General features: G+C 41.8%; 1 protein-coding gene across 1 annotated transcript; it reads left to right on the top strand.

The window, feature by feature from the left end:
- The first annotated feature begins 7,597 nt into the window (after window positions 1–7,597).
- On the top strand, window positions 7,598–19,614 carry LOC137082573 (leukocyte elastase inhibitor-like). The gene is made up of 7 exons (XM_067447836.1): window positions 7,598–7,621; window positions 7,679–7,825; window positions 8,146–8,319; window positions 8,406–8,523; window positions 10,520–10,662; window positions 10,770–10,937; window positions 19,201–19,614. Exons 1-7 carry the CDS (start codon window positions 7,598–7,600, stop codon window positions 19,612–19,614), a joined length of 1,188 nt encoding a protein of 395 aa, XP_067303937.1.
- Window positions 19,615–21,002: the final 1,388 nt, after the last annotated feature.

The following is a 21,002-nucleotide window of genomic DNA, read 5'->3' as shown; positions in this document are numbered from 1 at the left end:
AAATGTTGGGTTTTGTTGGTTTAAGTTAAAAAAGTAAGTAACCTGGTTGCCTTAAAATAATTTTGAGTTTATTGAAATTAAACATTTGAGTTGATACAATGAAGGAAATTTGCTTAATAAATAGAAACTCAAAATATTTTTGTATCTGAACCACATAAAAAATGCACTATTTGGCATGTTTCACTGCGTCATCAGAAATAAAACACACACAATTACCCAATATGCTTACAAAATCGTTTAATAATATTTTAATAAATGTTGTTTAATCTCAAAAAATGTTCATTGTATTTACTAAAAAAATTTATTTCAATGAACTCAAAATTATAAGGCAACCAGGTAACTTTTTTTCTAAATAATTTTTTTTTACAGTGAAAGATTGTTAAATTAACAGATATTGTTATACACCCCAAAACCAAAAAATGACTAAAATATAGCTTGTCCGTATGAGAGTTAAGACATATAAACTAGTGCAGATCAATAACACAAGCTCAGGCAAGTCCCTATAGAATATAGCAAGAGCAAGCTGGATTTTGTCTCCACGCTCCCCTCAGGAACCATACGATCAGATTAAGCTTCACCAAGGATTTACCATCAACTATATCATGATGTGTAGCGATAGCGGCAACATTCACTTTGAGGGTGGAGGGAGACAGCAGCAGCCTGCCGGGGCAGGATATGTTTGATGGCCTCTGTTTGCTTCTGGGCGGCCGAAAACTGTTGGGTGAAGCTCTTAACGGTTTTGCTATATACCGCAACCTGGGAACCAATATTTATCAGCCTACTTCATATCGGCCAGGTTGAGCCAGAGATGGCACTCCAGGACCACTATAGTGGACATCGCATGACAGATCGAGTGGTGACTGGGGCGGGGCAATGAGAACCAGTGCAGGCCACCCTGAGATACCAATCATCCAACCTAGAATGTTTGGGACATGGTGGCAGATTCCACACGAGCCTGACTTTTTCGGTGCCCCGGGAAAGCATAGCCGCAAATTCTGGGTCCGGCTTGGGCAATGGCATTCTCTCAGAGGGAGGCAACGCAACCGAGTCTTCATCCCCAGATGACTGAAGCTCCCGCTCCGATGCTGTCATCTGCTGGAGCTCAGAAAGTTACCACTGGAGCCCCATGGGTGGGGCCAAGCGCGCACTTTCAGTAACTCAACCGGCTGCGGCGTGTCAGAGGGATTAGCGGCCCATGGAGATTGCCTCGGCGGGGTAGCCCTAACCGTGATCCTCAGGTCACCCTGGCAATTCGCTGAAGTAGCTATATTCTGCCTTCCAGAAGGAATAGCTCTAGATCGGGGTATAGGTAAGGGGACTCCGCCTTCCCGGAGGTAGGTGAGTCTCGACCTCAACTAAACGCAGAGATAGTCATGTTTCCAAAGTGGGTACATGAACTACACTGTAAAAAATAAAAACGGAAAATGTACTGGTAATTTTCTGCCAGTACATTATCAAGTAATTTTAAAGAAATTTCCATTAACCCTTAAAACGCAAACTAATGCAACGTATAATTCAAAATACAATAAGTAAAACCTGTAAAAAACACCTGTTAAAAAAAAAAAAAAAAATACAGAAAATTCATATATATATATATATATATATATATATATATATATATATATATATATATATATATATATATATATATATATATATATATACAGTACATTGTGCCCTATTTTTTTTACAGTGTATCCACAAACGCTGCCTCAGCATGCTGAATGCCCATCATAAGACAGAGATTGTGACTGTCAGCTGGGGACAAAGACCGCATCCAGAAACACACAGGTGAAATGACATCTTGAAAAATACGTAGTGTCACACCCGGGTACTCTTTTAGGGAAAAAAACTCTTTTAAATGTGCTGAAGCACCCAGAGAGATTACTGTGGCAAAACAGGGAGATAGTGCAGCCCTGTGTATGCACTCACTGAACAGGAACACCCTCACTAAAGCAACAGAGAATGATGTGAAAACGGTTTTATATCTCTCAGTGAGATTGCAGTCCTCGCTGATCATGCTCTTCCTCACAACACTCAAATTCTTCTCCTCTCTCTCTCTCTCTCTCTCTCTCTCTCTCTCTTAACAGCAACACTCTTCAGCAGCGCAAACATTCGTCTCTGAAGTGAATGACAAATGTGCGCTGCATCTGCTTCCATATTACCCGTATTGCGGGGCGGAGTGCAAGATGCAAATCTCACACTCCAATGTGCATTGGCTTGTTCTGTATACACTTAAAGCTGATATGGCTTGTGATCCCAAATCGTCAGGGGAAGAGAAGGGAGGAGGGAGAAGTTTGGGCAGGTCGTGTCCTACACTCATCCTGTGAGATCTTCTCTCCAGATTAGTTTAATTTATTTTTTATGCTCAGTTTTTTGTCTTAGCAGTAAAACGAATTCTTGCACCATATCAGATTTTAGTGCCACTCAAAAATAACAGTATCTCTGAAGAGTAAAAGGAGATTATACAAGACGCTAGTACGCTAGAATCACTCGCGGAACAGCAAAACAGAACCAGCACATGAACGGTTTGATTTTAAACTGGTTATATTATAGTCAGGTAAACAACATGTGCACTGGCAGCATTACGTCAACATTCATTGCTCAAGTCTGTGTAAACATACAACAGGCTCCAGTTTGTCTGGCCGAGAACAGGCTCTGGATCCAGAACGTGAACCATTCTGGTGGAAAAGGGGTAAGCGGGGACCAGACACTTCTCACTGTACTCCTTCCACTCACAATGCCATTCATCAGATGCTGTTAGATCAATGCATTTCACTTCAGCAAGTTCCGTCTTGCTGTGAGACACTTGCTTCGTTTTTCTCCTGCTCTTCACATATCCAAAAAATCACTCATCACATTTACATTTACATTTACATTTAATCATTTAGCAGACGCTTTTATCCAAAGCGACTTACAAAAAAGGGGAGAGTAATAGAAGCAACGGAACAGACAAGGCCAAAAACCTGTAAGAGCTGTAAGAAATCTCAATTAATTAGCACAATACACAACATTTTTTTTTTTTTTTTTTTTTTTTTTTTTTTTTTTTTTTTTTTAAAGACAGACATCTACAACAAAAACTCACGTCCGCAAAGTGCCGAACACTGGATTTTGATAGCTATGATAACAACCCATTAGGACTAAGGCTGTTGCCCCAGCTGTTGTCGTTAATGCAGATTCAGTGGCCAAATGGGTTGGTTTTGTATTCTAGCTAAACGCGCAGCAATAGCCATCTACAACAAAAACTCACGTACGCAATATACAGAACACTGGATTCTGATAGTTATGATAACTATGTAACATACCCGCCTGAAGGCACAAATCTGGATGAGAGACGTCGATATGATCCAGGAGTGTGCGCTTTTGGTCGTTGCTGTGGTGATCAGTAAGTGCTATTCTGTATTGGTCAAGTGCAATTGGAAAAGATGTGTCTTAAGATGTTTTTTAAGAATGGCTACAGACTCGGCAGCACGAATTGAGATCGGCAGGTCATTCCACCAGGTGGGAACGGCCCAGGAAAATGTCCGTGAGAGCGATTTCATGCCTCTTTGGGATGGAACCACGAGGCGCCGCTCGCTCGCAGAACGCAAGCTTCTGGAGGGTGTGTAAGTCTGGACAAGTGAATTTAGGTATATTGGTGCAGAGCCAGTGGTTGTTTTGTAGGCGAGAACTAGTGCCTTGAATTTGATGCGAGCAGCCATTGGCAACCAGTGCAGTTTGATGAAGAGAGGCGTAACATGCGCTCTCTTCGGCTCATTAAAGACCACTCTCGCCGCTGCATTCTGGATCAGCTGCAAGGGTTTGATAGTGCATGCTGGAAGCCCAGCCAGAAGAGCATTACAATAATCCAGTCTGGAGAGAACAAGAGCTTGAACCAGGAGTTGTGCAGCCTGTTCTGATAGGAAGGGTCTAATCTTTCTAATGTTGTATAAAGCAAATCTGCAGGACCGGGCTGTTGCAGTAATGTGGTCAGTGAAGTTTAACTGGTCATCAATCACAACTCCAAGGTTTCTTGCTGTCCTTGATGGAGTTATGGTCGATGAACCAAGCTGAATGGAGAAATTTTGATGAAGTGCTGGGTTGGTTGAGAAAACAAGTAATTCTGTCTTTGCAAGATTGAGTTTAAGGTGATGCTCTTTCATCCAGTCAGAAATGTCTGTCAGACAGGCAGCGATACGAACACTGACTGTAGGATCATCTGGTTGAAATGAGAAGTAGAGTTGAGTGTCATCAGCATTGCAGTGATAGGAGAAGCCGTGTTTCTGAATGACAGAATCTAATGATGACATGTAGATGGAGAAGAGAAGTGGTCCAAGGACTGAGCCCTGTGGAACCCCAGTAGCTAGATGATGTGACTTAGACACTACACCTCTCCATGACACCCTGTAGGACCTACCAGAGAGGTAAGACCTGAACCACTGGAGAGCAGATCCTGAGATCCCCGTCCTCTTAAGTGTTGACAGGAGGATCTGGTGGTTAACTGTGTCAAAAGCAGCAGACAGATCCAGCAAAATGAGCACTGAGGATTTGGAAGCTGCTTTTGCCAGTCTCAGTGCCTCAGTTACCGAGAGCAAGGCAGTCTCGGTCGAATGGCCGCTTTTGAAGCCGGATTGGTTGTTGTCTAGGAGGTTGTCCCGTTCAAGAAACATAGAGAGTTGATTGAACACAACTCGCTCAAGGGTCTTTGCAGGCAGAAGGGATACCGGTCGGTAGTTTTCTAAAAGTGCTGGATTCAGAGAGGGTTTCTTAAGCAGTGGGGTCACCCGAGCCTGCTTAAATGCTGTGGGAAAGGTGCCCGTGTGAAGAGAAGTGTTGACAATGTGAGTGAGTGCAGGAGTGATTGAAGAAGAAATAGCCTGAAGGAGGTGAGTGGGAATAGGATCAAGTGGACAGGTAGTAGGGTGATTGGAAAGGATGAGTTTAGAAATATCTGCCTCGGAGAGTGGAGAGAAGGATGGAAGCGTGTTCGTGTTAGTTGTTGAGATGTGCGTGTCAGTTAGTGATGAGGAGAACTGTTTGCTAATGAGAGCTGTTTTGTTGGTGAAAAATGATGCAAAGTCATCAGCTGTAAGAGTTGATGAAGGAGGGGGAGGAGGAGGACAAAGGAGAGAGGAGAATGTTTTAAAGAGTTGGCGAGAGTCAGAGCAATTGTTGATTTTGTTGTGGTAGTATGTTGTTTTAGCAGTGGAGACATTTGTAGAGAAAGAAGAGAGAAGAGACTTATAAAAAGCAAGGTCAGTATTGTTTTTAGATTTATGCCATTTCCTCTCTGCTGCCCTGATCACATAATGGAGTCAAGGTTCAGGAAGAGCCTAAAACATTCAGTCCTGTCAATCATCATTATAGGCTAAAGTAATTATATTATATTGTAAGCCTAATAAAGAATTGATCTCACAAATGTACTTTTTAGGGATCCTTGCTATTAAAAAGTTTGAAAAACCCCTTTGAAAATCTTAGAAATTCATAAGCAACAAACAAACATTTAAATTTGATGGGTTAATGCTGCCTGTCGCCAATAATTGACTGTACAAAAACATCTCAGTGTAACTGCTTTTTTTCATATTATATTATATTATATTATATTATATTATATTATATTATATTATATTATATTATATTATATTATATTATATTAAAGAATTTAACTGTCCTTGTAATAGTATTTCTTGGTAAATAAGGCTTTAATAAGATGGCACTGTAAAAAAAGACTAAAATGTGCTCAATGCAGACACTTTTGAATTAACGGCTTAAATAATTATTTGATATAAAACTAAGTTACACCAAATAAATAAAAATAAATAAATAAAATAGAAATAGCACATTAAAAGTTAATAATAAAAGTTATAACTGCTTGATGAAACTACTTGGTTAGATTGTGTGTGTGTGCGTGCGTGCGTGTGTGTGTTCATATATGCTGTACAGGTCTGATATAAAGAATATTTTTGCACAGGTGACCAAAATGTCCGCCCAATAGAGAAAAGTTTAGCTCAGCAAGAAAAGAAATTAGAGGGAACATTGATTACAAGTGTACTATAGTAGGACCAGACACCATGCCATCCCCTTGAATAATTCTTCGGGCAGCCCTTCTCCTCCACTAATTATCACAATCTCCTATGTGCAGTTCTGTTATAGGGGGGTTTAACTCAGAGCTCGAGCTGAGCCACAGGTTCCAGCCTCCTCCAAGGACAGCAAGCCAAGTCAGTTTACTATTAATCTTTAAAGGAGCATGCCACTATTTTTTGAAAATAGGCTGATTTTCCAATTCCCCATAGAGTTAAACAGTAGAGTTTAACCATTTTCGAATCCATTTAGCCGATCTCCTGGACTGGTTGTAGAACTTTTAGATCATTGAATCTGATTAGACCGTTAGCATCTTGCTTAAAAAAAAAACACCAAAGAGTTTCAATATTTTAAAACTGGACTCATCTGTAGTTACATTGTGTACTAAGACCATCGATATGTCATAACATGAAAAGTTATGACTAGGAACTATACTCTCATTCCTGCGTAATAATCAAGGAACTTTACTGCCGTACCATGGGTGCTGTATATATATATATATAATACATATATTATATAGCCTAATAAATACATAAATACGTTATCACATTATTGATTGATTATTATACATAATTGTTGAGTAAAATTTATATTATATAATTGTATCACGTATAAAAGGCATTTCCTGACATTTCAGGCATTTACGCAACCAAAAAATACAGACACAGTCTCTTTTGAAGTGCTAATAATCTTTTAAATTCTCAAACGTTGTTTAGACAAGCATTTGTCCTTTGGGTGTGTGTGATGAGGATCATCATTTTTAATGTGTTTTTTTTTTTTTTGTAAAAGTTTCACAGTGACACGTACTTCCATCCGTCATCGGTTATTCCATTATTGGGTTGTACACATTATGATTAAGAATGACTAATTATGGCCTGGTTTCACTGACAGGGCTTACATTATGCCATGATTAAATTCCTTAGTTTAAATATTAAATTTAAGTAGCTTTTATAAATGTGCCTTAGAGGAAAAAAAACATTACCGATGTACTTCTTGAGACAAAACGATGGCTCTGACATATATTAAGATATGCTTTCAGTTAAAACAGCTCAAACTTGCTTTTTAGTATGGGACTTGCTTAAGCCTTGTCTGTAAAACCGAAGGTAAGATTAATTCAATTATCATCTATGTTTCTTGAGTTCAGGTTAGTTTCTTTAGCTACACTTTATTATTTTTTCCTTGCACTGAATAAACAAGGAAATAAATCAAAATTTAAATCTGATGCAGTCCCAGGTGGATAAACATTAATTTAATAATTACAGGGATGTTACCAACTGATTTGGCTTAGACGTTAACCATTTTAGGGCGAGGCAGCATATATTAAAACGACACCCATGACCAGAGATTCATTCGCCTCAGACACGCTGGAAAACTTCATCATTTCTGTCGACTAATCTAGGTAATGCTTTAAGATGTACTTTTGATGTTTGCAATTCTATCTATGTATACAATTTACCCACACCGTAATATTATTATTATAGTAATATTAATATTATTATTGATTAAAACATCTAATAGAACTAGATTGTGTGTCATGATGAAGAACATCTTTAAATCTGCTGTTATTTAAACTGCTATTTTCTTGTTCAGCTTGTGAAAATGGATTCTCTGAGTGCAGCAAACACATTTCTCCCTCAACCTGTTCAAGAAGATCAGCGGAGAAAACGCATCAGGAAATGTGTTCTACTCTCCTGTCAGCATCTCCTCGGCTCTGGCCATGGTCTCGCTCGGTGCTAGAGAAAACACATCGGCTCAGATGATTAAGGTGAACTCATACTTATGTAGTTTATGGCCAGTAGTTCTGAATTCAAAATGTATATATAGGCTATATGTGTGTGGGTTTGATGCATCATCATGTTTAGTATTTTAAATTATAATATGCTATATTTTAATAATACACTCTGAAAATTCTGTGTTGTTTCAACCCATGTATGGGTTAAACATGGACAAACCTAACTGTTGGGTTAAAAATTTAACCAATGGTAAGGTTCGTCCAAATCTGACCTATTTGTAGAGTGCATCTGTTGAACTTATCAGAATAGTGAGGTTATCTTTATTAATTGTATCCACGATAATGCTGTGTAGGTCTTGGGCTTTAAAAACCCTCCCAAACCCAACATCGCGACACCAGGACATCATGTGGACGAAATTCATTCCAGCTTCAAGAAGTTTATGAGTGAGCTGAACAAACCAGGAGTCCCGTATGCGTTGAGTACCGCCAACCGCCTCTACGGAGAGCAATCCTACCAGTTTGTTGAGGTAAGACTCGGTTTATTCACTGGAGGTTCTGGAAATGTTCTCAGCTCTAATATCATTTGCATCTCAATCGGTTTGCTATGTTACAGAAATTCCTTAATGATGTAAAAATATACTATGAAGCCGGACTGGAGAAGGTGGACTTCAAGAACAAATCAGAGGCTGCTCGCGTCAACATCAACAAATGGGTGGAGAAAAAAACACAAGGTGAAAACCAGCATATAATTGAGCTATGAAGTTCTTTGTAGATTAAAGATTCGACTTTAATGCACTTTTTTATTAGGCCATTAAGGGTGTACTCATGGTTCAGTTTTGGCTTGGGTGTGGTACGCATGTAGTGTGATCACTAACCGCGCTGGAGCATGGAATAGCTGTGCACTACTGTCATCATTACGGCAACAAACATCAAACTATTACTACTTGGATACACTTTTCAATTAATTCAAGTATATTTATGTTTATAATGGGTCTGGTTCTCACCTTTTTAGCGAACATAGATTGTAGTTTGTAGGAACTTCTTTCATCAAAGTCAGCTGCCTCCGTGATAATCTGCAGTGCAATCAAGTGAAAATCAATATACGGCATACATTATCTATTAGGCAGTTTATTAGCGAAAGTGCTTTTCTTCTTCCATCCATCCATCCATTATCTTCCGCTTATCCGGGGCCGGGTCTCGGGGGCAACAGTCTAAGCAGAGACACCCAGACTTCCTTCTCCCTAGCCACTTCCTCCAGCTCCTCCGGGGGAACCCCGAGGCGTTCCCAGGCCAGCCGGGAGACATAATCCCTCCAGTGTGTCCTGGGTCTTCCCCGGGGCCTCCTCCCGGTGGGACGTGCCCGGAACACCTCCCTGGGAAGGCTTCCAGGAGGCATCCGAAATAGATGCCCGAGCCACCTCAGCTGGCTCCTCTCGATGTGAAGCAACAACGGCTCTACTCTGAGCTCCTCCCGAGTGACCGAGCTTCTCACCCTATCTCTAAGGGAGCGGCCAGCCACCCTGCGGAGAAAGCTCATTTCAGCCGACTGTATCCGGGATCTTGTCCTTTCGGTCATGACCCACAGCTCATGACCATAGGTGAGAGTAGGAACGTAGATTGACCGGTAAATCGAGAGCCTCGCCTTACGACTCAGCTCCTTCTTCACCACGACATATCGGTACATCGCCTGCATTACTGCAGATGCTGCACCGATCCGTCTGTCAATCTCCCGTTCCATCCTTCCCTCACTCGTGAACAAGACCCCAAGATACTTAAACTCCTCCACTTGAGGCAAGAACTCTCCACCAACCTGAAGTGAGCAAGCTACCCTTTTCCGACTGAGAACCATGGCCTCGGACTTGGAGGTGCTGATTCTCATCCCAGCCGCTTCACACTCGGCTCCAAACAGTCCCAGTGCATGCTGAAGGTCCTGGTCTGAGGTTGCCAACACGACAACATCATCTGCAAAGAGCAGTGACGAAATCGCGTGGTCCCCAAACCGGACACTCTCCGGCCCTTGGCTGCGTCTAGAAATTCTGTCCATAAAAATTATGAACAGAACCGGTGACAAAGGGCAGCCCTGCCGGAGACCAACATGCACCGGGAACAACTTTGACTTACTGCCGACAATGCGAACCAAGCTCCTGCTCTGGTCGTAAAGGGACCGTACAGCCCTAAGCAAGGGGCCCCGGACACCATACTCCCAGAGCACCCTCCACAGGGTGCCACGAGAAACACAGTCGAATGCCTTCTCCAAATCCACAAAGCACATGTGGACTGGTTGGGCAAACTCCCATGAACCCTCCAGCACCCTGTGAAGGATATAGAGCTGGTCCAGTGTTCCACGACCGGGACAAAAACCACACTGCTCCTCCTGAATCCGAGCTTCCACTATCGGCCGAATCTTCCTCTCCATTACCCTGGCATAGACTTTCCCAGGGAGGCTGAGAAGGCTTTTCTTCTTGTCTTCTTCAAAACAAAAAGTTGCATCGTGAATATGTTAAGTGCAATGTGAGTGCAGGCCAGCAATCGCGCTCGTTCCTGGTACAAGGCAACCGTGCCTAGTGTGAGTACATTCTAAGTTTACATTTCCATTAAAACTTTGAGACAGACGCTTTAATATTGTTTTAATTATTATTATAACAATATAGTGTTAGAGATTTAATCAATTATTTTATCATTTAAGAATTCACTGCTCAAAGTAAACAAAGTCCATTTGTATTTTAGAGAAGATCAAGGACTTGCTGCCACCAGGAGGCGTCAATGAATTGACAAAACTGGTCTTGGTGAACGCCATCTACTTCAAGGCAAACTGGGAGAAACAATTCCGAAAGGAAGCCACAAGAGATGGGCAGTTTAAGCTGAACAAGGTTCGATTTTTTGTGTGTGTGTGTGTGTGTGTGTGTGTGTGTGTGTGTGTGTGTCTGTGTGTGTGTTTGTGTGTATCAGTCACTAAAAGAGCAGTTCTATTTGGCAGACTCGAACTAAACCAGTGAAGATGATGCATCAAACGGAGCACTTTCCTCTGGCCTCCATCCCAGAGATGAACAGTCAGGTTCTGGAGCTGCCGTATGAAAAGAAGAATCTCAGTATGTTGATCATCCTTCCTAATAAGATGGAAGACAGCACCACTGGCCTTCAGAAGGTGATATTGCTCAATCATTACATGGAATTGTTGTTTAACCCTATAAAGTGTCCTGCATCATATTTGCGATACTAATTTCTTAGGCCTCTAAATTGAAAAAAAAAATGCTGAAAAACGTGTTGCACACAATCTGCTACATGCAATCTGTTGTCTGATTTATAGTTTATATATTTATTAGTAAGTAAAAGGTATTTTTGTAAAAACCTTCAGCTCGTGCTGTCTTTGAACTGTCACTGTGAAATCTTTACTGATCATTATAAGGTAAATGTAAGAATAACTTTTATATTTTTTTGATGAACACTTACTTGACTAAAGCAACTCAGTTTTTAGGGCTGGATATTGACACAAATTTCATGATTCAATTTGATTACTAAACACAAGATTAGATTTGATATCGATTATTTTGGAAATATCAGATACAGCATGCCAAATTTCCACAAGGAAAAATATCTCTCAACTATTGCGATGAGCTATACATGTGAGTAGGTTACTACCAAATTATAGTATACTATAATATTAATGATTAAAATTAACTGATTTGTATACAAGCACTTAAATTACAGTCACAGAAGTTTTTAGTTATAATACTAACTTTACAATTACATAATATATTTCTCATTAAAAAAAATATATTGAAAATGTAAATGCTCCTCTCTAGAGTTCATTTAGCTGACTTTCGAGTTTATGGACAGGGAATATGTTTTTCTGAGGTAACTTGCATTATGTGACATTGTTTATAAACTGTTTTATTTATATTATTATTAGTTGCACTGTATCTTTTAACATACCTTCAGATATTCATTCATGTTTATTTAGCGCTGTAACTGGTGTAAAAGCTGAGGAGAAGATCCGTTTGGTATTAGGTTGGTACAGCAACCTCTCGTGGCTCATTAAACAGCAACAAAACAATATTTATTTTTTTAATTTCAAGGTAAAAGGGACAGAATTTAAAATGTGAGACTACAGTATATCAATAATCTTTGTTTATATCAAAAGTAGCTAGTAGTAGTAGTATCGCTATTTATTGGATGGGAAGGGCTCTGCAAAGTTCCGTTAATTCCAATAATATCAGTAATATCAATAATATCTGTAATATTCCAATAATATCAGTAATATCAATAATATCTGTAATATTCCAATAATATCAGTAATATCAATAATATCTGTAATATTCCAATAATATCAAAGCCACCTTTTTACCCCAGCAGCAGTTTCACCCCATTTTTCGCTGTTGAATTATGCCACCTACTGTTTTAATGGGAGGTAGCAAAATCTTAACCTGGCTCTGCCCTCCTACGTACTTTCGCTCAATTTTCATTTTCCTTCAGTACTACGTCTGGGACTGCTGTGTTTTCTTAGGTTTTCTCTGAACAAATTTTTACCGGGCCAATCAGCGAACAGAGGGAGTGGCTAAGAAGAATGACGTTGATGTCGTGTGCCAGTTTGAATTGTAGTTCAATAATGGCGGCGGGGAAAGATGCGAACGAAACCATTCATTCCGTTGTGGCACCGCTGCCGAATATCCAGAAGTTAAAGCCGGAGCAATAACAATCTTTGCTGGGGGTTGTTGGTGGCCATGATGTTGTGGCTCTCCTCCCCAACAGGATGAATTCAGGAAAATTTTGATTTTCCAGCTCGCTCTGTTAGCGATGAAGGAGTTGCTGTATTCGGATGATAGCCATTTCTCAAGGGGTCGGAATGTACTGCCATCATTTAAGTTACATGGACTGGTCAGTTATTTAATTGCTGTCTGTTTCTCACCACTCATGTAAAAATCCCAGGCCGAGTTACCTAACGTTACTGCTTTTGACAAAGACAAGGTTGTGTGGTGACAGCTGTCTGAATCCACATCTCTGAGTTTTCAAGAACATATCACTTCAAAATTCACGGTTTATAATCATTTTTGACCACTACCATACGGTTGCTTTGCTGTTATCTGGATGCATTTCTAGACTTGCATTTCTTTAAAATGCAGGCAAGTATTTACAAGAGCAATATATTTAATCACCGCTCAAACAAATAAAAATAAAAGCACTTAAACATTTGAATTGGTTGAATTCTTATAATACCAAGCATATGACATTTTATTTACAGCCTACAATCATGTTACGGACCACGTGAGTGGCGCATTCCCGATCACAAAACTCTCTCCTCCACCGTGGCGTGAATAAATCACAATCTGAATGCACGAGTTTTAGGTTTTATCCTATGATTTTATCACTGAGGTGGCCTGCACATTTATGTTGTCTGATTTTTGTGAAACTGTCACATGCCTGTACTGTCTTGTGTGCACATGTGGGTTTTGTCAGTATGGCCATTTGTGCTTCTGTCATTACCTGATCCCTCCCCCCTTGTTATCTAATTAGTGGTTGATTTCTCCCACCTGTGTTCCCTCGTTCCCTGCCTCATTTGTTCCCTTTTAAGCTCCGGGTGTTTGTCAGTCTTAAGCCTAGTTCACACTGCCCGATTTTTGCCCCGATTTTGAGTCGCCGACAGGTTTTGTGAAATCGCCGACAAATGCCCGAGATCACAGGCAAATCGGTGCTCGTGCACGCGAGTGACAATCACGCAGTGTGAATAATCAAAGATGCGTTCAGAGAGAATCGCAGACGAGTTGCCGACGCCGGTGAGATATTTGGCATGCTAAATATCTGGAGCTGTCGGCGATTCAAACTCCTGCTGTGTGAACAGCGTTCTGACTGAAAATTACACAGACAGCCAATGAGAGAGTGAGATACAGGGCAGCAGGAGGTTCAGGGAGGAGTTATAAAGCAGAATTTCAGTATTTTAATAGATATATTTACAATTCTATCAAACAGAAACAAAGGCCAAATATTTGCACATCCAGCCACAGCAGCAGCACATTAAATAATTATTTATTTACCTCAAACTGTCTTTGCAGAACAAAATCCTGGCTCCCTCTGTCTCTCCAACAATTTCTTCCGCCATAATCTTTTTTCTTTTTCTCCACAAATCAGCGCACATACAATTTGAACCAAACTTTGTGCAGTTTATCATTTTTAATAACAATTCCAAGTCTCGTGCGAGAACTCCGGTCTGACGCACGTGTGATCTCGCGTTGTTTACTTGTCACATCGCACGTGTGTTTGGGAAACGTAGTTTGCACACCGGAGAGCGAGAGAGTTGTCGGCGATTCTTCCTCTTGTTCAGTCATGCAGTGTGAACTCCTCTGTCGTCAAACCATCGTGCAGTGTGAACACAGCAGTGACTGAATGATACCCCAGATAGTCATGCAGTGTGAATAGAGCAGTGACCCGACGAGTTTGAAAATCGTGCAGTCTGAACTAGGCTTTAGTCAGATCGTTGCTATGTCTACATCTCCCATCTTCCCCGTGATTCCTTCACTTGAGTCCTCGCACCTTTTTCCCTTATCTGTACGTGACAGAACAATCTGACCAAGCAATGGGGACTCAGCAGAAAAGGTCTCCCTCTGTGCCCTCTGTGTCCGGGAGTCCCTAGCCCGGTGGTCCCAGTCCCTGTGATCCCAGTGTCGGTGAACTCGATTCCGGTGATCCCGAGTCCGGACACTGCCTGGAGGGCTGTGACAGGAAGTTACATGATGGCAGTCGTGCGTGCTTGGGAGGAGTACAGAGTGTTATCCGCAACTCTGGTGGTCCCTGTGCCGGTGGTCCCTGAGCCGGTGGATCATGTTCCGGAGGATCGTGTTCCGGTGGTCCCAGTTACGGTGGATCGTGTGCCGGTGGTCCCGAGTCCAGACATGGCCTGGAGGGCTGAAATGGGATGCTTCGTGGTGGAAGTCCTGCATGCTTGGGAGAAGCACAGGGTGTCATCCACAACTCTGGTGGTCCCTGTGCCGGTGGTTCGTGTTCCAGTGGTCCCAGTTCCGGTGGATCATGTTCCGGTGGTCCCAGTTCCGGTGGATCGTGTTCCGGTGTTCCCAGTTCTGGTGGATTGTGTTCCGGTGGTCCCAGTGCCAGTGGACCGTGTGCTGGTGAACCGAGTTCCGGTGGATTGTGTTCCGGTGGTCCAAGTTCTGGTGAAACGTGTTCCGGTGGTCCCAGTTCCGGTGGATCGTGTTCTGGTGGTCCCAGTGCCGGTGGATCGTGTTCCGGTGGTCCCAGTGCCGGTGGATCATGTTCCGGTGGTCCCAGTGCCGGTGGATCATGTTCAGGTGGTCCCAGTGCCAGTGGATCGTGTTCCGGTGGCCCCAGTGCCGGTGGATTGTGTTCCGGTGGTCCCAGTTCTGGTGGATTGTGTTCCGGTTGTCCCATTTGCCAGTGGACTGTGTACCGGTGGTCCGAGTTCCGGTGGATCGTGTTCCGGTGGTCCCAGTTCCGGTGGTCCCAGTTCCGGTGGATCGTGTTCTGGTGTTCCCGTGCCGGTGGATCGTGTTCCGGTGGTCCCAGTGCCGTAGGATCGTGTTCCGGTAGTCCCAGTGCCGGTGGATCGTGTTCCAGTGGACCCAGTGCCAGTGGATCGTGTGCCGATGGTCCCAGTTCCGGTGGTCCATGTGCCAGTGGTCCGTGTGCCGGTGATCCCTGTGCCGATGGTACCGGTGGATCGTGTTCCGGTAGACTCCGTTCCAGCGGATCCAGTTCCGGCGGTCCCTGTTCCGGTGGTCCTGGTGCCAGTGGTCCCAGTGCCGGTGGGCTCTGTACAGGTGGACGCTGCTGGGACGGAAAGGTCTCCTAGGAGCCCTGCTCTGACCGTGCCGACCCAGCGCCCTGCTCTGGCCGCGCCGCCCTGGGCGCCTGAACTCTGCAGGCCATCATGGCCCTTTGAACTTTTTATTTTCCCCATTCCTCCCTTGTTTACCCCTCCCTTGTCTTTTCCTTCCTTGTCTGTTCCTCCCGACCCGCCCTGGTCTGTCCCTCCCATGGCCCCCTGGTCTGTCCCTCTCGACCCGCCCTGGTCTGTCCCTCCCGTGCCCCCCTGGTCTGTCCCTCCCAACCCGCCCTGGTCCATCCCACCCTGGTCCGTCCCACCCTGGTCTGTCCCTCCCAACCCGCCCTGGTCCGTCCCACCCTGGTCTGTCCCTTCCGTCCCGCCCTGGTCCGTCCCTCACTGGTCTGTCCCTTCCTGGTCTGTCCCTCCTGTCCCTAGTGGAGCGTCTGGTAGCCACTCCTTAAGGAGAGGGTAATGTCACATGCCTGTCCTCTCTTGTGTGCGCATGTAGGTTTTGTCAGTATGGCCATTTGTGCTTCTGTCATTGTCTGATCCCTCCCCCCTTGTTATCTAATTATTGGTAGATTTCTCCCACTTGTGTTCCCTCGTTCCCTGCCTCATTTGTTCCCTTTTACAAGCTCCGGGTGTTTGTCAGTCTTTGTCAGATTGTTGATATGTCTATGTCTCCCGTCTTCCTCGTGATTCCTTTCTGGTATGTATTAGTTGTGTTCTGTTATTTCTAGTTTATGTGTTTTGCCCCCTTGTGGGTTTTGTTTTGTGTTTGTTTTATTTTTTGTTAACAAATCTTCATTTATCTGCACTTGAGTCCTCGCACCTTTTACCCTTATCTGTACGTGACAGAAACAGGCGAAGGGCGCATGACAAACGTCGCAACCAAACATTAGCGATTAGTTATGGCACATACAGAGTGGCTCAGGGCAGATCCAATAGTTTTAAACTTCAAGAGTGCCCGCCTTCGCGGAAATAAACCCTTGTCAATGGAGAGTGGCCAGACTCTCTGTACAAATGAAATGTTCGAGAGTCTGGTAAGGCTAGCAAAATCTGACAAAGTAGGACAAATCGACAGAACAATGAAACATGCATCTCGACTAGGGCTGGGATAAACGATTATTTTTTAAACGATTAATCTGGCGATTATTTTTCGATGCATCGATTAATCTAACGATTAATTTTTCCTGTCCGATTCGGTTACGATTCGATTCGATTATCGATTATCTCCCCATTAATTGCCTAATAGCAATTTATACATGTTGATTTAATTATCTGAATGAAAAAAACTAATTCCTTAACATTGCAATATATGTTTATTGCTCTTAAAATTCCAAAGTAAAAGACTATACGAATAGAACAATGCATTATATAATCTTATATACTATATATAAGTTCTTAATATACTATAAGAACAATGCATTCAATAAAATCATAACAAAATACAAAATACACACACACACCCTATTTTGAAGTTACTGCACTCTGCCTTTGTATTGTCTGCAAAAAATGTGGAGTCATGCCAAGGCAAAAGGCAGTAACTTCCATATTATCAATATTTGGTTGCTGATCACCTTTTACAAAATCAATATAGTAACACCTGTATAAAATCTAATGATCATGGCATTCATTTTGGATGATTTACAATTAATTATAGCCATCTTCTTAATACCATCATGTGCTTTGGTTGCATTCTGATGCCATAAGGACACAATACGTCTTGTAAAGAGTATCTTCATTGGTGTGCAGCAAAACTTACAGGTTGATAGGTGACACTGAATTATATGAACAAGATAAGATTATTTCTAATGAGTAAACATTTGCATATATAATGCAAAGATATAAAAAATAGAACAAATAACAAATCATGTAAAAATGCATGTGATTGGAATAAGATAAATAGCAAATAGTGCCGCTGGTTAATCAAGGGTTAAGTTTGGCTATCACACTCTAATGACAGCGCTGACTGGATCAGATTGCCCATTCATAGGCTAAACAGAGTAATTATTTATTGCAATATGTTTTTAATGTTTTTATCTAGTAAAAAAACGATACAATAGGGTACATAGCTTAATTACTTTTACATCTTTGAATGAAAATCGCCTATAGCCTAAAAGGACAACTTTTAGATTGATGTGAACGACAAGTAGGAATAATTCTCAGATTGCTTGTGGATTAAACATCCCCGATGACGTTCATTGCCATGGATTTTATCGGGTTTACAAGAAAAGGTAGGATATATGGATATAATTGCGAGCTGTTACTACTGATTGTATGCGTGAGCGCACGCTGTCACGGCATTCGAGTGCACACACTCGTGCAGTGGGCAGCCCCAAACTGCCTGACAGCGCGCTGAGAGAATATTCTGCATTATGAAAACATGTATGACAGTACACAGGCTACACTGAAACTTAAACGCGGCAGACTTTAATAGACAGTAAAACAAAGGCGGGACACCATAACTGGATGTCGGTACCGTAACTTAATTTAAACATCTGTCTTCCTGTGTGCAGAAATTTGTTTATGTAGCAGTGACAACAAAACGCGTGCGTGCACCTGTGTATAAGAGCGCTTGCTCCGTGCGCGCCGCGCTCCAACCCGCAAGCCTTGCACTTCTGAAAGTCTGAGGAGCCACTCGTGTTGCTACCATAGATATACATAATAAATAATATACTTAATTACATAATATACTTTATTATGTATATCTATGGTTGCTACTACTCTCCGGCGCCACCATCTTTATTTTGAGTCTGACGAATCGACGCGCATATTTTGCGTCGACGTATTTTTTGCGTCGACGTCATCGATGACATCGACGCGTTGTCCCAGCCCTAATCTCGACGACATAAAACTCTCACAACAAAATGTGCATGCATGGGCAAAACTGCTGTGGGCTAAAACTGAGGCTCTTTAGCATGGCATTATGTTTTAAAACTACAGATCTTTCATCATAAACTAAGCATTTAAAAATCATCTAAGATATATTATTGGCAGATATTGGTATATTCGGTCTCCTATGTTTCATTGTGCGTTTGGTTCAGTCCTTTGAACGAGCCTACATCTCAATGTGCATAAGTCTACTACCGTTTCTAAAATATTATGTGATATTAGTAATATTCAGTACTATTTAGGACATATATGCTGGATAGTATGCACACTGGGATGCCGGGCTGGTTTTAACTGAGTTGTCATAATTAGTCATTTCATTCACCTGATGTCCTTTATTATCTCGGTATCAGCGTTAAGTGAATGCAAGTGGGTATCTCCTGAGTTTAAATTATTAAAGTAAATTCCTTTCGAAGTATTGCTCATCATGAGAGCTATACCACGTTACGTGACAGATATAGAGTGACGACTGATATTTATATACATTTAATGTCAGTATTCTGCTATACTGTTATAAAGATCTCATTGATTTACTTTAAAAGCATCAGATTTCTTCTTACTTTATAGCCACATACATTTCAGCATCTGCACCAAATTGCGTATTTTTTCTTAGTTTGAGCCTCTGAATATAATAAAGCTATTTTTCCTCCACATTCTCACTATATCATACTATAAAGCCATAAAAGCTTAACACATAAACATGTCTCTCTTTATTATCCAGCTTGAAAAGGCACTGACCTACGAGAAGCTCATGGAGTGGACCAAATCCAGCAACATGCGTCAACAAGAGGTGGAAGTGTCTCTGCCCAAATTCAAGATGGAGGAAACCTACAAAATGAGTAAGATTCTGATCAGCATGGGAATGGAGGATGTTTTTGACTCGAAGAAGGTGAACCTTTCAGGCATGACCTCCACCAAAGACCTGGTGCTGTCGGAGGTGATTCATAAAGCCTTTGTTGCAGTCGATGAGAAAGGAACCGAAGCGGCTGCAGCCACCGTCAATATCGATATAACAAGCCCAATGCCCTCACCCACACCCCCAAAAATCTTTAACGCTGACCACCCATTCCTTTTCTTCATCCGGCACAATCCCTCCAATGCCATTCTGTTCTACGGACGCTTCTGTTCTCCTTGAAGATAGTGATGATGAAATGATAATTCTAGATGACTGTGTTCCTCTGACAAATAAAATTACTAATAAATAATTGAGTGACATTGATGTGTGTATTTATTTTAACCAAGTCATTTAAGATTGTTATTGTTGCGATTATTGAGACAGTTCTGTACAAGGCACAAAGAATGTAAAAAATATTTTATACTTGTTAAATAATGCGATATTTGATATGCGATACGATATTGCTTTAAGTGTGTAAAATCAATTTAAATTATATTTTAAAAAATTATTTAAAAACAGAGAATGATGCCATTTATACAACTTCTGAAAGTGACCAGCAGTGTTTTAGCAAAAATTAATATTAAAAAAATGAGTGTGTGTATTTGTTAGTTCGAGTGTGTAACAAGACACAAAACAGAACTGAAGGGATCACGTGGTTTCAGAGACGGCTTCTGCGCACGTTTCGGTGTGTGTCAGACAGCTTGAGACTGCAAGAGTTGTTTTTCACAAGTTATTATGTTTAATAACTTTTTTTGACATCAAGTCACATAAGTAACAGCAATGTGCCCAGTCTATTCTCTGATATAGTATATGTCGACCTAACACATACACTTTTCACAATGTTTGAAGTATCCTTTTAAAATTCTTCAGATATTGCGTGCCGTTGCGTTATACATATCGCAACATGTACATTTGCGGTATTTCGATAATTTCGATATATTGCTGTTACGGCCACCACCGCAACACAAAAGAGGGACAACACAGAAGGCTCGCAATAGGGGTTTTATTCACGAATTCATAACCTTAGCACAAAGTGGGGAGAGCAAAATGCACAAAAAACTCAGAACCAACACCAGGGAGGAAACGAAACGCAACCAGCACGCCGCACAAGCTCCTCTAGATGTAGCGGAGAGGTTCCATATATACCAAGGCTCATCGGATCCACAGGTGTATGCAATCTGTACATAACAAGACAGAAACAACAATTCCTTCCACTAGAGGGCAGATAAAACATTAAGACAACAACTACATGCACATGTAACACCTTCATCCCCCAAAACAATTTTTTTTTTTTTTTAATCATCATTAGTTAAAACAATTTACCTACTTATGCACCCACCAGACAGGGCATCAGCCACCACATGTTCCTTACCTCGAACCGGTTTAGTGTTGAGATTATGGCTGTAAACAAACTCCAACACATTAGACACTGATCTAAGTTACACATGGAATTCAAAAGGGTCAGAGGATGGTCTTCGAGAGGGCGAAACAGGTGGAGCAGCAGACGTTTCCCACACTCTCTCTTTAAACACAACTTTGCGTCAGCATAAAATCATCAGCCAACATAGCAGCATTGTGGAGTGCATCGGCCTTCTGTTCACTTATATAGGTAGAAAGAACAGCAGGCA

This window comes from Pseudorasbora parva, chromosome 7 (assembly GCF_024679245.1).
Source record: "Pseudorasbora parva isolate DD20220531a chromosome 7, ASM2467924v1, whole genome shotgun sequence".
NCBI classification, from domain to species: domain Eukaryota; kingdom Metazoa; phylum Chordata; class Actinopteri; order Cypriniformes; family Gobionidae; genus Pseudorasbora; species Pseudorasbora parva.
This window is presented reverse-complemented; position numbering and strand designations above follow the sequence as displayed.